Source organism: Bufo gargarizans, chromosome 1, assembly GCF_014858855.1.
Source record: "Bufo gargarizans isolate SCDJY-AF-19 chromosome 1, ASM1485885v1, whole genome shotgun sequence".
Taxonomy (NCBI): Eukaryota; Metazoa; Chordata; class Amphibia; order Anura; family Bufonidae; genus Bufo; species Bufo gargarizans.
The window spans coordinates 573031430-573046000 of NC_058080.1; the positions used below are offsets into that span (position 1 = coordinate 573031430).

Here is a 14571-nt window from a genome sequence, read left to right on the forward strand (position 1 = left end):
ATCATATTAATGCAGACGGAGGCTCCGTTCAGTACGGATCCGTCTGCATTAATAACTTAGAAAATCTCTAAGTGCGAAAGTAGCCTGAGCGGATCCGTTCAGACTTTCAATGTAAAGTCAATGGGGGACGGATCCGCTTGAAGATTGAGCCATATGGTGTCATCTTCAAGCGGATCCGTCCCCATTGACTTGCATTGTAAGTCTGGACGGATCCGCACGGCCAGGCGGACAGCTGAACGCTGCAAGCAGCGTTCAGCTGTCCGCCTGGCCGTGCGGAGGCGAGCGGAGCGGAGGCTGAACGCCGCCAGACTGATGCAGTCTGAGCGGATCCGCTCCATTCAGACTGCATCAGGGCTGGACGGAAGCGTTCTGCTCCGCTCGTGAGCTCCTTCAAACAGAGCTCACGAGCGGACAGCAGAACGCTAGTGTGAAAGTAGCCTAACAGTGTATAGTGCAGGCATTCAAATCAAGTCACATAAGGGAACTAAAAAAAGGTAAGAAAAAAGTTGAATAAAGTTTTTAAATATACAAATGAAAAACAAAAGTATTAAAAACAAAAACTTTTCCCATCTTTATAAATATACTGTATATTACACACATAGATTAGATAGATGGGTAGATAGGTAGATGATTAGATAGATCACATAGATACATACGTACAGTAGCTAGATTAGACAGACAGATCAATCGAGGACAGATAGACACAGTAAATAGATACAGTAGCTGGTTCTGTCAATCAAAAAGAAGAGGGAGGAGCATTGTGCTTGGTTTAACAGTGCATTCCTTGTGACAAATGCCCTTTTAACATGTCATTTTTACCATGCAGTGGACACTGTAAACAAAAACTAAAAACCTAAAAACAATGGCAAAATTGCAGTGTTTTGTCATATAAATATATATATATAAAATGTATGATATACATATAATGCAACTTGGCCTGCAAAAAACAAGCCCTTATTTAAAAGCTCAGGCAGTCCCTCTATACGGTCTAAAATAAACCCCCAATTTTCTCCCCTGCTTCTTCCTCCGCTGCTGTTTATTTTTCTGGCTGCAGCGGTGACTTTCCATTCACACAGGTCACAGCTGCAGATAATCCCTGGCCTCAGCAGAGACATTCCAGACAACCCCTTTAAGCATCAAACTAAGGCCTCATGCACACGACCGTTTTTTTTTTAAGGTCCGCAAAAACGGGGTCCGTAGGTCCGTGATCCGTGACCGTTTTTTCGTCCGTGGGTCTTCCTTGTTTTTTGGAGGATCCACGGACATGAAAAATGAAAAAAAAATCTAAGTCAAGTTTGCCATTGAAATGATAGGAAAAAACGGACACGGATCACGGACACAGATGACAATCTTGTGTGCATCCGTGATTTTTCACGGACCCATTGACTTGAATGGGTCCGTGAACCGTTGGCCGTGAAAAAAATAGGACAGGTCATATTTTTTTCACGGCCAGGAAACACGGATCACGGATGCGGCTGCCAAACGGTGCATTTTCCGATTTTTCCACGGACCCATTGAAAGTCAATGGGTCCGTGAAAAAAAACTGAAAACGGCACAACGGCCACGGATGCACACAACGGTCGTGTGCATGAGGCCTAAGCTCCATGCACAAGGGGTTAATTTGGCGGATTGCCCACTGGTAAACCTTTTCACAGAGTCAGCATTTTGACAGGCAGCGTTATTTATGGCGTATACTATGAATATACCAAAAAAGTCTATTATGGAGTAATCCTTTAAATGGTTGTGGGGCCTGAATCTTAGGTGATGCTTTATAATCTGTTTCTTGTATAAAAGTGCAGAATTAAATGGATGTATTGTAGCCAAGTAATGATCATGAATTGATATGCACATTATTAGGATACTGCTACGTGTGTGGTTAAAATATTAACAGTATATTGATTGTTTATAGTATTTAATGAAGACTTGCAGCATCGATCACACCAAAAGAGTTGGCTAATGACCATTTATCGACTTTCCGTTAGGGCCCATTTTGTATTGGCTAGATGTCTTCGTCCCTGAAAACGCCATTCAGATAGACACTAATTAGCACCCAGGAAGGCACCCATAAGAAGAAACATTATTCCCCTTCCCTAAAGCTGGTTGCCATGGCAGGAGATGGATGCACGCTGACATAAAAAAGGAATGTGACGCAGCCGGCTGAACCCAGTAGCACAGTCTGATAGGAGCGTTCCGAATTAGTCTTTCTCTAGGTGACAGTAGAAAAGCAATGCTGTACATCAGCCGGCTAATTTTAGCCTATGCTGCATTTCTAGTGGGTGGGCAGGTGAAGAACAGGCAGGAGATAAAAGGAGAAAGAAGAAGGAAAATGAGCCTCACAAGAAAGAGACCTGGATAATTCCCATAGCATGTTAAAAATAAAAGCGTCTGGATGCTTTTGAAGTGTGCAGAGTAAGGAGACTGGTTTACAACGCTGGACTGGGCCTGTGCTGTATTGTGGAAATTTCATGCAGATTCCTCTTCCATAGTAAATGTCACTCTGTGTAAACAGTTTAAATATCAGGTGCTCAAACTAAATAAAAAGCTGTGAACCTCAAGTAATATTTACATCAGTTGCTACAACAAAAATAAATAAAAATATAGCAAAATAGCTTGGCTTTTTGCGCTCGAGTTTTATAATTAGCAGTAGCATACCTTCAATGGAGGCAAGCCACATGACTGCTATGGGGCCCGGGGGGAGGGAGACCTAGTGATGAATTCCTTCTATTTCCCATGTGAAAACGCAGCAATTTCATGCAGCCAACGCTAGGGGGAGCCTTCTTTTCAGTCAGTTTAACTGCATAAATTCCAATCCACTGAGCTCCCCCTAGTCGTGGCTGTAGACACCCAGCATTGTAATAGATGGGAAGCAGATTTCTCTAGGTATTCATGCCGGTTGTCTGGTGTGAATACATTAATAAATATGGTGGTCAGAATGAGGGCCATATTGTATTGACATAGAAGTCTGATCAAGTTTTGTTACAATTTTTTTATTCAAAATGTACGCTTAGGGTACTTTCACGCTAGCGGTTTTCTTTTCCGGTATTGAGTTCCGTCCTAGGGGCTCAATACCGGAAAAAACGGATCAGTTTTATCCTAATGCATTCTGAATGGAGAGGAATCCGTTCAGTATGCATCACGATGTCTTCAGTTCAGTAATTGTACAGCTTTTGGACGGAGAAAATACCGCAGCATGCTGCAGTATTTTCTCCGTCCAAAATTCCGGAACACTTGCTGGAATTCTGGATCCGGCATTATTTTACATTGAAATGCATTAATAGGGACGGGGGCTGAGCTCTGACGCAGCACAGCAGTGCGTGGTGAGAGGCCGCCGGACTAGTGTTCTGGAAAAACGGATCTGGTTTTGCAGTCTGCGCATGCGCAGACCTTTAAAAATGTGAAAAACATAAATACCGGATCCGTTTTTCCGGATCCGTCTACAAATGGTATCTGTTTGCATACAGATTGCCGGATCCGGAACTGCCTGCCGGAATCCAGCGACGCTAGTCTGAAAGTACCCTTAATAAAAATAAAATAAAACATAAATTGATTAAAAAATCTGGGGCTTTATGCATTGCCTGGGAATGATCGATGAAAGCGTACTGGAAATTGGATGGAGTGAGAGGGCCCATACTATATAGCTGACAGCTCAGAGGGTGTTACCATTATCAGGGAGGTGTCTCTACTGCTGGAGCTCTTCCCTTGTAACAGCTTCTAACGGTAGATACAACAGGTGGCAGTTGAAGGATGGAACTGAGCATGTGTAACCACCTCAGTAAGATGGACAGAGAAATGAGTGAAAGAACAAACTGCAGGTGGCACTATACAGATACATTTCAATTACATGCAATTACAAATGTGTTCAGATCCAGGTGCAGGTTTGAAAAATGTTGATTTTTTTGTGGGAAAACCCTTTAAATTACTGTAACAATGCTGCGTTAGGTTATGTACACATGACCATATTTTGAGCCCATGACCAATCCAAATTATTTGCAGATTGCACATGGACCCATTCATTTCTATGGGTCTGTGCTGTCTGCATCCATGTGGCCATTTGGCAAATATAGAATATGTCCTATTCTTGTTAATTTTTGCAGACAAGAATAGCTAGTTCTAGTGAATGGAGTTAGAAAATAGCGGCATTTATACAGATGGTGTCCGTATTCTGCCAATCTGTGGTTTGCGGGCAGCAAAACAGATATGATTGTGTACAGGGGTAAATTATTTAAGAAACACTACATGTAGTACTTAAAGGGATTCTATCACCTCTTTTTACCCTATAGAGATGCGGACATGCACGGCTAAATCGCCTCTAGCATGTCCGCAATATACCTATCCCATATCTCTGAGTGGTTTTATTGAGTGTAAAAAATGATTTTATATATATGTGAATCAGCCTGGTAAGGAGCCCAAGGGGCTGCACGAAACGTTCCGGAGCCCAGCCATGCCCCCCTGTGAAGGAGCCCAGCACCGCCTGTATCCACGAATCTCCTCCTTGCTCACGAAGTCAGATCGCCGTAGTCTTCACAGGGGGGCATGGCTGGGCTCCAGAACGGTTAGTACAGCCCCCTGGGCTCCTTACCAGGCTGATTTACATATACAGACGTGGACAAAATTGTTGGTACCCTTTGGTCAATGAAAGAAAAAGTCACAATGGTCACAGAAATAACTTTAATCTGACAAAAGTAATAATAAATTAAAATTCTATAAATGTTAACCAATGAAAGTCAGACATTGTTTTTCAACCATGCTTCAACAGAATTATGTAAAAAAATAAACTCATGAAACAGGCATGGACAAAAATGATGGTACCCCTAACTTAATATTTTGTTGCGCAACCTTTTGAGGCAATCACTGCAATCAAACGCTTCCTGTAACTGTCAATGAGACATCTGCACCTCTCAGCAGGTATTTTGGCCCACTCCTCATGAGCAAACTGCTCCAGTTGTGTCCGGTTTGAAGGGTGCCTTTTCCAGACTGCATGTTTCAGCTCCTTCCAAAGATGCTCAATAGGATTGAGGTCAGGGCTCATAGAAGGCCACTTTAGAATAGTCCAATTTTTTCCTCTTAGCCATTCTTGGGTGTTTTTAGCGGTGTGTTTTGGGTCATTGTCCTGTTGCAAGACCCATGACCTGCGACTGAGACCAAGCTTTCTGACACTGGCTAGTACATTTCTCTCTAGAATTCCTTGATAGTCTTGAGATTTCATTGTACCCTGCACAGATTCAAGACACCCTGTGCCAGACGCAGCAAAGCAGCCCCAGAACATAACAGAGCCTCCTCCATGTTTCACAGTAGGGACAGTGTTCTTTTCTTGATATGCTTCATTTTTTCGTCTGTGAACATACAGCTGATGTGCCTTGGCAAAAACTTCGATTTTTGTCTCATCTGTCCACAGGACATTCTCCCAGAAGCTTTGTGGCTTGTCAACATGTAGTTTGGCATATTCCAGTCTTGCTTTTTTATGATTCGTTTTCAACAATGGTGTCCTCCTTGGTCGTCTCCCATGTAGTCCACTTTGGCTCAAACAACGACGGATGGTGCGATCTGACACTGATGTTCCTTGAGCATGAAGTTCACCTTGAATCTCTTTAGAAGTCTTTCTAGGCTCTTTTGTTACCATTCGGATTATCCGTCTCTTAGATTTGTCATCAATTTTCCTCCTGCGGCCACGTCCAGGGAGGTTGGCTACAGTCCCATGGATCTTAAACTTATGAATAATATGTGCAACTGTACTCACAGGAACATCTAGTTGCTTGGAGATGGTCTTATAGCCTTTACCTTTAACATGCTTGTCTATAATTTTCTTTCTGATCTCTTGAGACAGCTCTTTCCTTTGCTTCCTCTGGTCCATGTCGAGTGTGGTACACACCATATCACCAAACAACACAGTGATTACCTGGAGCCATATATATAGGCCCAATGGCTGATTACAAGGTTGTAGACACCTGTGATGCTAATTAGTGGACACACCTTGAATTAACATGTCCCTTTGGTCACATTATGTTCTGTGTTTTCTAGGGGTACCATCATTTTTGTCCATGCCTGTTTCATGAGTTTATTTTTTTACATAATTCTGTTGAAGCATGGTTGAAAAACAATGTCTGACTTTCATTGGTTAACATTTATAGAATTTTAATTTATTATTACTTTTGTCAGATTAAAGTTATTTCTGTGACCATTGTGACTTTTTCTTTCATTGACCAAAGGGTACCAACAATTTTGTCCACGTCTGTATATAAAATCATTTTTTACACTCAATAATACCACTCAGGTATACTGCTGACATGCTAGAGGCGATCTAGCCGTGCATGTCTGCATCTCTATAGGGTAAAAAGGTGACAGAATACCTTTAAAGAGGTTTGCAAACCCCCCCTGGCTCTCGGCTGCTTCTCTTTCTGGTCTTGGCTTCTCAGCCAAGTTTTGATGTAAACTTCATGCCACTGCAGCCAATTGCTGGCTGCGGCGGTAACCGCAAGGGGGTCAGGACACCGCTGCAGTCATTGGCTGCAGTGATGTCAAAACAAAAGTTTACATCCTGGGAGCCTATATAACCCTCCACCCGCAGAACCCCTTTAAGAGATCTATAACATTTTGGCTAATGAAATGTATAGCATATTCCATTGTTTTGCAAATTATGTTAATTTTGCATTTTATTATATTCAACATTTAGGTTTTGTCTTCAGCACATTCAGGAAAACTAGTTCATTTCTGTTTCTAGCTAGGGATAAAATACATCAACCACAAAACTGTTTTCTGACTTGTTTGAAATGAATAGGTTCTACAGAAATCTATAGGTCCTCTCACTCCTAGGTTTCTCCAGTTTCCATGTGTTGCATTTGAAAGGTGGTGGTGTATGCAGCGCTATCTCTTTACTAAACATGAGCGCTAGGAACCACTTGTTCAGGACACAGGTAGAACCCTCCAATGCCACCTTCTAACATGTATTTTTCAGTTTAAACCTCAGCATTGTAGAATAGAGAACGAAATATAATTAGTGGAATGGGGTTATATGAACTTTCATTTATGCTGTATTCACGTTAGGTTTCCATTCATTCCCTTTGTTCTATTTATTTCTGAATATATCTCTGTGCCCACGGCTGTTTTATAACTCTGTGGAAAGGTGTACTGTATATTTACAGCCACTGACGAGATTTGACACAGTCATTGGGTCTAAATCCATGATGCTATATAGTTTCCTAAAAAAATAAAAACAGTTGTCAGAAACTTTTTGGGAAAGTTAAGGTTTTTATTTTTTCTACTGCAAAACCTGTGTTTGGCAAAATAAAATATGAGGAGAAAATCACAGCCTGGTGAAAATGTGCTTTCTCAACCCTTGACCTAACCATGGGTCCTTTGATGCTTGAGGTCAGCTTGACCGCCTCTGCTTTAAATATATGGTTTCTGCATAAAGCAGAGATATATTGTGTTACATACCTTTGTGACTTAGCTAGTATATTAAAGAGTTTGGTCTAGGAGTTGCCTACCCAAAAGGAAGAAACCAGTTAAAAAAACTCCCTCACTAGTCTCTCAGCAGCCCTGTTGTTTCTGCGCTGCTGCTCCATTCCTGACTGCTTCAGTTCCTGCCTCACCAGAAATGGCTTGGTTCCGTGACCACTGCGGCCAATCACTGGCCTCAGCAGTCTTATGTGCTTGTAGGGAGATACTTGTGTGCCATCCAAGCAAATGTGACCACAGAGGCTAGTGATTGGCCATGGCAGTCACATGACAAAGCCACTTAATTGTTAATTTCTTTAATTTTAACTTTGCACTGGTTCTGTCCATTGGTGTTGTCAGCTCCTAGGTCAAGTCAGATAGGTATATAACACAATATATCCCACCATTTAGCTTTATGCACATGGCTATTTTATAGCTTTTTTCCAGGAACCATATATTTACAGCAGCCAAGAATGAGGAGGTGGCGCAAGAATCGTGGCCCAGCAAACAGGTGTTTTTTTTTTAACTCTGCATCGGCTTTGTCCATTGGAGTTGTCAGTTCCTACGTCAAACAACCCCTTTAAGAAACTTGCGTAGGTTAAGGATATGGTATAACATTTTTAAAAAAAGAACACTCACCCATTAAATCCTCCGCTCCCGGTGGTCCCTGCCAATCACATAGATAATCACGTGACTGCAGCAGTCAATTATGGTCCTCAGCATTCATGTTTCTATGCATGCTGCACGACTGCTTCTGCCAGTGATTGACTGCAGTGGTCAGATGAATGATGTATATGACCTCTTCACTGCAGCCGGCAGGGGATTTAATGTTTCAGGAATAGTCATTTTCTTATGTTATACCATCTCCCTCCTGCTCTTAGGCAAGTGTCTTTAAATTCCAGACAACCGCTTTAATAACTCACAATCCACTAATGGAATCCGAGGGGCCAGACAACAGTATTTAGAGCTCAATAATTTTTATAACCCTAAATAATTTATTTGCAGTCTCAGACAGAAACTATCATACCGGCTCCAAGGTATTTAATGGTTTTACTTAATTACTTATTACTTATCTCCACAGAGGCTGTCTAGGGTACACACTTATAAGTAGAGATTTTATTGTTATGGAGGATTTATAGAAGCAGTCGTGTCTCCCCATAGAGGCCAATGTTTCAGGTGTATTTTAGGAAATGACATTTAACTCTTTTATTAGTTGCTATGGGTTATTACTCCGCTGTGTCTGTTTTTGTCTTGTAGACTTTGTTGAAGATGGCTATGGCATGATTGTTATAAACTGAATGTTGGTTGTTCTTTATATAAACAGAATGCACAACTGTAGGGGTCATCATCTATATTAACAGATTAAACGTGTCCCTCTCGCATACATCACAGTAAAAGGACTATTGGTACAATCATCTATACATTCATAGTTTTAATGTCTTCTCTTTTTCTTAAGTCTTATTCCTAGAGTTCATGCAAGTCCAGATAAAATTGTGACATTACAGTAGATCATGTATAGATCATATAGAAACAGAGTCTCCCTGATTTGCCCCCTCTGAACCAGAATGGACAGCCACTCTATCATTCTGGGGGACTCAAGCCATCCTTGTATGACATGTATGGCTATTCATTTGAATGGCCACCATGTAAGGCTAGTTTTACACCTGCAGTGTGAATTCTGGCGAGCTGCTGTGGCAGAAAAGAGCCTGGCAGAATTCACCGGATCCAGCACTGCCGGATGCCAACGGAATGCCTGCTGGCCCAATAAAGCATAATTGGGTCGGGTGGAGATCTGGCAGATGCGGATGATTGACCAGACACAAACCGCTGCATGCTGCGTGCGGTTTGTGTCTGGACGATTCCTGGCATTGTGTGCCGGAACAGCCCGACAGAATTCACACTAGTGGTACTTTCACACTAGCGGTTTTCTTTTTCGGTGTTGAGTTCCGTCACAGGAGCTCAATACCGGACAAAAACTGATCAGTTTTATCCTAACGCATTCTGAATGGAGAGCATTCCGTTCAGGATGCATCAGTTCTTCTTACGTTTTTTGGCCCGAGAAAATACCGCAGCATGCTGCAGTTTTCTCTCCGGCCAAAAATCCTGAACACTTGCCGGAATGTCGGATCCGGCATTGATTTCAATTGAAATGTATTAGTGCCGGCAAAACGGATCCGGATTTCTGGTCCGCGCATGCGCAGACCTTTAAAAATGCAAAAATAAATAAATACTGGATCCGTTTTTCCGGATGACACCGGAGAGACGGATCCAGTATTGCAATGCATTTGGATCCGTCAAACAAATGCCATCCGTATGCGTCAGGATTGCCGGTTTCGGCGACGGAACTGCCTGCCTGCCTGAATCCTCTGCCGCAAGTGTGAAAGTACCCTTAGGCTAATTTTACACAAGCGAGTTCAATGCGTTAAACTCGCAGAGTGTGTCTGCAAGAGCTCCCATCCTGACCTACATAGCACTGATAGGGTTGCATAGAATTATATTGATTTATCATGCCATGTTGCCCTTAGAGTTCTGGAATGTATTGAAAAACACTGACAGCATTATGTCAGTGTTATCCAATACATTTCAGAACTCTAAGAGTTACATAGCATAATAAATCAATATAATGCTATGCGACCCGCCGGTGCTACATAGGTCAGGACAGGAGCTCTTCAACACATTGAACTCGGTCGTGTGAAACCAGCCTAATACTAGATTTGCCTGGTCGTTTCCCATGTATTTGCAGGGGGGCCAGAGTAATCATCAGTATAAAAGCCAGTCGGTGGCTATGCTGGATATTTGTACTACTGGCACTTCTACTCACTGATTTGTTTCATCCAAGTGTTTTAGCAATATTGCAGATTGAAACTTCCTACTTGAAGAGGGGCTGTCACCACAAAATGCAGTGCAATCTGAGAGCACCATGTTATAGGGCAGGATCGATAACATCTCCCTCCTGTACCGATAGCTGTCAGTCACTGGTAACCCCTCCCTCCTGTACCTATAGCTGTTCGCAGGAAGTGGAAAATGCAAAGATATCAATGTATAAATTAAAGGTTTTACTGAATATTTCCCACAAAACTATATATCAATCTGCTCCGCTTCTCCTCCTCTATAACATAGTGCTGCCAGATTGATTGTGGTGACCTGTCCTCTTTAAAGACTGTGGCTCCTTGTAAAATGTGTTTTAAGACATTGTGACTGATATTGTGAACTTATTCGGTTTTGATACTTGTACATGTTTTTTACAATATACATTAAGCTTAAGGCAGGCTACTTTCACACTGGCATGATCTCTGTTTGTGAGATCCATTCAGGGCTCCCACAAGCGGTCCAAAATGCATCCGTTTTGCCCTAATGCATTCTGAATGGAAAAGGATCCGTTCAGAATGCATCAGTTTGCCTCCGTTCCGTCTCCACGTTTTGGTGTCCGCCTGACAATGCGGAGGCAAACGGATCCGTCCTGACACACAATGTAAGTCAATGGGGACTGATCCGTTTTCTCTGACACAATAGAAAACGGATCCGTCCCCCATTGACTTTCAATAATGTTCGAGACAGATCCATTTTGGCAATGTTAAAGATAATACAAACGGATCCGTTCTGAACAGATGCATGCGGTTGCATTATTGGTGCGGATCAGTCTGTGCAGATCCATGACGGATCTGCACCAAACGCGAGTGTGAAGTCACTTGTGCTGTGAACATATGTTCTTTTACCGTTTCTTCTGTCTGCATATTTTAGCCACAGTCATAAAATTTGGTTTGGAGCAGATCTTACTGTCAAAATTGTTTTAAATAGTTTATGTTCACTGTAATAGTTTATGTTCACTGTAATGTTCACTCTAATATCACAACCATTAATCCTTTCTGTAGGTTATACATACACGCACATAAAAACTGAAGAATTAAAGTGGGTCAAATATCAGGCCATTTAACACGCCCACACATTTATTTTCCTCTATGTGCTTGTAAATCTACTTCTTTTGTTCCCACATTTTGCATACTTTATGATGCACAAAGGTTACACAGATGTAGATTTCTTTAATTGTTTTGTTTCAATTTTCTTTTTCTCCCCAATTTTTTTCACTATACAGATCCGATTGATATTGTTAAAGATCCAATCCCCCCGCATGAGTACAAGCCCGAAGAGGACCCTAAAGTATACAAATCTATGAAGACTAAAAGAGGCCCACTATCTGATGACTGGATTGAGGACTATAGGAATAACTTTGGGGGATGCCCCATCATGTGTGCCTACAAACTGTGTAAAGTGGAATTTCGCTACTGGGGCATGCAGTCCAAAATTGAGAGGTTCATACATGATGTTGGTGAGTGTATTTGGTGAATTATTCAACTTGTGCATAAACTCGCCCATGAGGCACCCTCTAGTTGTTGGTGAGGCGAAGGCAGGGAGACAGTCGTGACAGAAGTGATCATGTGCTGCACAGACTTTTCTATAGCTGTACCATTTGCTGGCTTGGCAGCATAATTAGCCCCTTCAGAACCCAGCCATTTTTCACCTTAAGGACCAGGCCATTTTTAGCAAATCTGACATGTGTCACTTTATGTGGTGATAACTTTAAAACGCTTTTACTTATACAGGACATTCTGAGACTTTATGTCCAGGACATTCTGATTCCCCATATGTCTACTTCATGTTTGGATTATTTTGAAAATGACATTTTATTTTTTTAGGACGTTAGAAGGCTTAGAAGTTTAAAAGCAAATCTTAAAATTTTTTCAGGACCAGTTCAGTTATGAAGTCACTTTCTGGGGCTTACAAATTAGAAACCACCCATGAATCGCCCCATTTTAGAAACTACACCCCTAAAGCTTTTCAAAACTGATTTTACAAACTATGTTAACCTTTTAGGTGCCCCACGAGAATTAAAGGAAAATGTGAATGAAATTTCACTCTTTTTTTTAGAAGATTTTACATTTTAATCAATTTTTTCTGCAACACATCAAGGGTTAACTGCCAACCAAAACTCAAAATCTGCACCCACATTTTTCACTTTCACAATAACAGGACAAAATGCCCCCACATTTTATTCCCCATGTTCCCCCCAAATACGGCAACACCCCAAAAAAATGATGCATCGGCGCACAGCAGGCCTCTAGAGTCAAACAGCAAAATATGGATTTTGCTGACCTGAATTGGCAGAAATTTATTTTAGGTGCTATGTCGCATTTATAAGATTCTTGAGGGCCCCAGAAATTAAATCCCCCAAAAAGGACCCCATTTGGAAAGAGCACCCCGTACAAACATTTTAAGTGGTGGAAAGGGTACTTTTCAGCAACCAGGTGTCTCACAGAAGGCAGAAACACTTGTTAAAGGATTTCAAAGTACACATTTGTGAAAAAAATAAATTACTAGCGGACCCCTTTTTATTTTTTCACAAGGGGTTAAAGGAGAAAATGCAACTCAGTGTTCCCCATTTTCTCCCCATTCAGGAAACACCCCACATATGTTTGTAGCCTGCAGTATGGGCGTACAGCAGGGCTCTAGAGGCAAAGCCATGGATTTTAGGTGCCATGTCGCATTTAAAAGATTCCTGAGGTTCCCAGAAATTAAAAACCACAAGAAGTGACCACATTTTGGAAAGAGTTATATATATAACTGCCACTAACTGCAGTTCTTTTTTCACACAAAAAAAAACAAAACAGATGTTAAAAAAAAAAAAGCGCAAAGAATAATCCCCAGGTGCTGATCAGGCAGGTACGCACTGAACAGCACTTACCGGTCACAGCTCGCACACAGAAAAATTCCAGATGTTGTTCGTCTTTTCTTCTTTGAGTAGGTAAGTGTTAAAAGCGCAGTGGTGGTGCACCACAAGTCCCAGCAAGCCAACAGCAGCACAGAAATGGACAGAACCTTTATGCATTCAGGGAAGTTCAGCCCTTTCCTGAGCGTTGTTCCAGCAAATCGCAGCGCTGGCAGGGGTAGTACAGCCCACACTCCAGCTACTATGGCTGGCTTTTAAAGTGCACTTGTCAGCATGATCAATCCTATTAAACCAGGCATATTGCCTGGTAGGGTTAATCATACTGGTTAACCTGTAGGATACCAGTGCCGTACATGTATGGCGCTGGAAACAGGGTCACAAATCCCAGCGCCGTACAGCTACGGCGCTCTGATCGGGTGAGCGCAGGAGCTGCGCCCGCCCGATCAGCGGCAGGGGTCTGGCAGTCACTGATAGCCGGACCCCAGCTGTATGCGCTGGTATCGGTGAAAACACAGATGCCGGCGCATTAACCCTTGCATTGCCATAGTCAGTGCTGACCGTGGCTCGTGCGTTATCCTGCCAGGTGCGGGGTGTCCATCAGGTCCCCTCCCTGCTGTGATGGGGACCCGATGGCTTGGACGGCTGCCCGGTGCCTTCCTTAGGCATCGTGGCAAAAAGGCTTATTTAGCTCAAAATGGTAACAATCTAACCGTCCTCTCATCCCGCAAAAAATTAGCCCCTACCTAAGACAATCGACCAAAAAAAAAGGCTCTCCTAAAATGGCAACACAAATACAAGATTTTATTCTGTTCAAAAAGGCTTTCACTGTGTAAAAGTTAATAAAAATGATAGACATATTGGGTATCGCCGCGTCCGTTGTAACAACCTGCTCTATAAAAATATCACATGATATGCCTCTTCAGGTGAATGTTGTAAAAAAAAAAAAATATATAGGCCAAAACAGCCATTTTTTTTTCACCTTGCCTTTCAAAAAGTGTAATACAAAGCATTAAAAAAGTTTTATGTACCCCAAAATGGTACCAATGGAAACATCACCTCATCCCGCAAAAATAAGTCCCCACATAAGACAATCAAATCGATCCAGGCAAGGCCACATATGTATTAATCATCCACGAGTGCAGCGATATGCTCGGTAAGCTGTTGATAATACAATCTTTTTGAGCACAGCATTCATTATTTGTACTATTTGCCAAGTACATCAAACAGAGGCTGCAAAACCACTTGTTCACCATCGTGTGTTCTATACGCGATTGTTTCAATAAGTAACAACTATAGGACTAAATTGCTGCATTGATATATTTAATGGCTACAACAGCATTATGGCAAAATAATTAAGAACAATATAGCGAGTCCGTATCTACTAGTTACTTTACCAGCTTGTCCTAAACCTG

At 42.0% G+C, this 14571-nt stretch overlaps 1 protein-coding gene across 13 annotated transcripts in view; it reads left to right on the top strand.

Annotated features, from left to right (window-relative positions):
* The window catches only part of PITPNM2 (phosphatidylinositol transfer protein membrane associated 2), a 341114-nt gene that overhangs the window by 200713 nt on the left and 125830 nt on the right, over nucleotides 1-14571 (top strand). For all 13 annotated transcript variants that reach the window (XM_044275701.1, XM_044275709.1, XM_044275705.1 and 10 more), the window contains one exon: nucleotides 11528-11761. In XM_044275701.1, the coding sequence (XP_044131636.1) occupies nucleotides 11528-11761 (234 nt within the window). The remainder of the gene's footprint in view (nucleotides 1-11527; nucleotides 11762-14571) is intronic.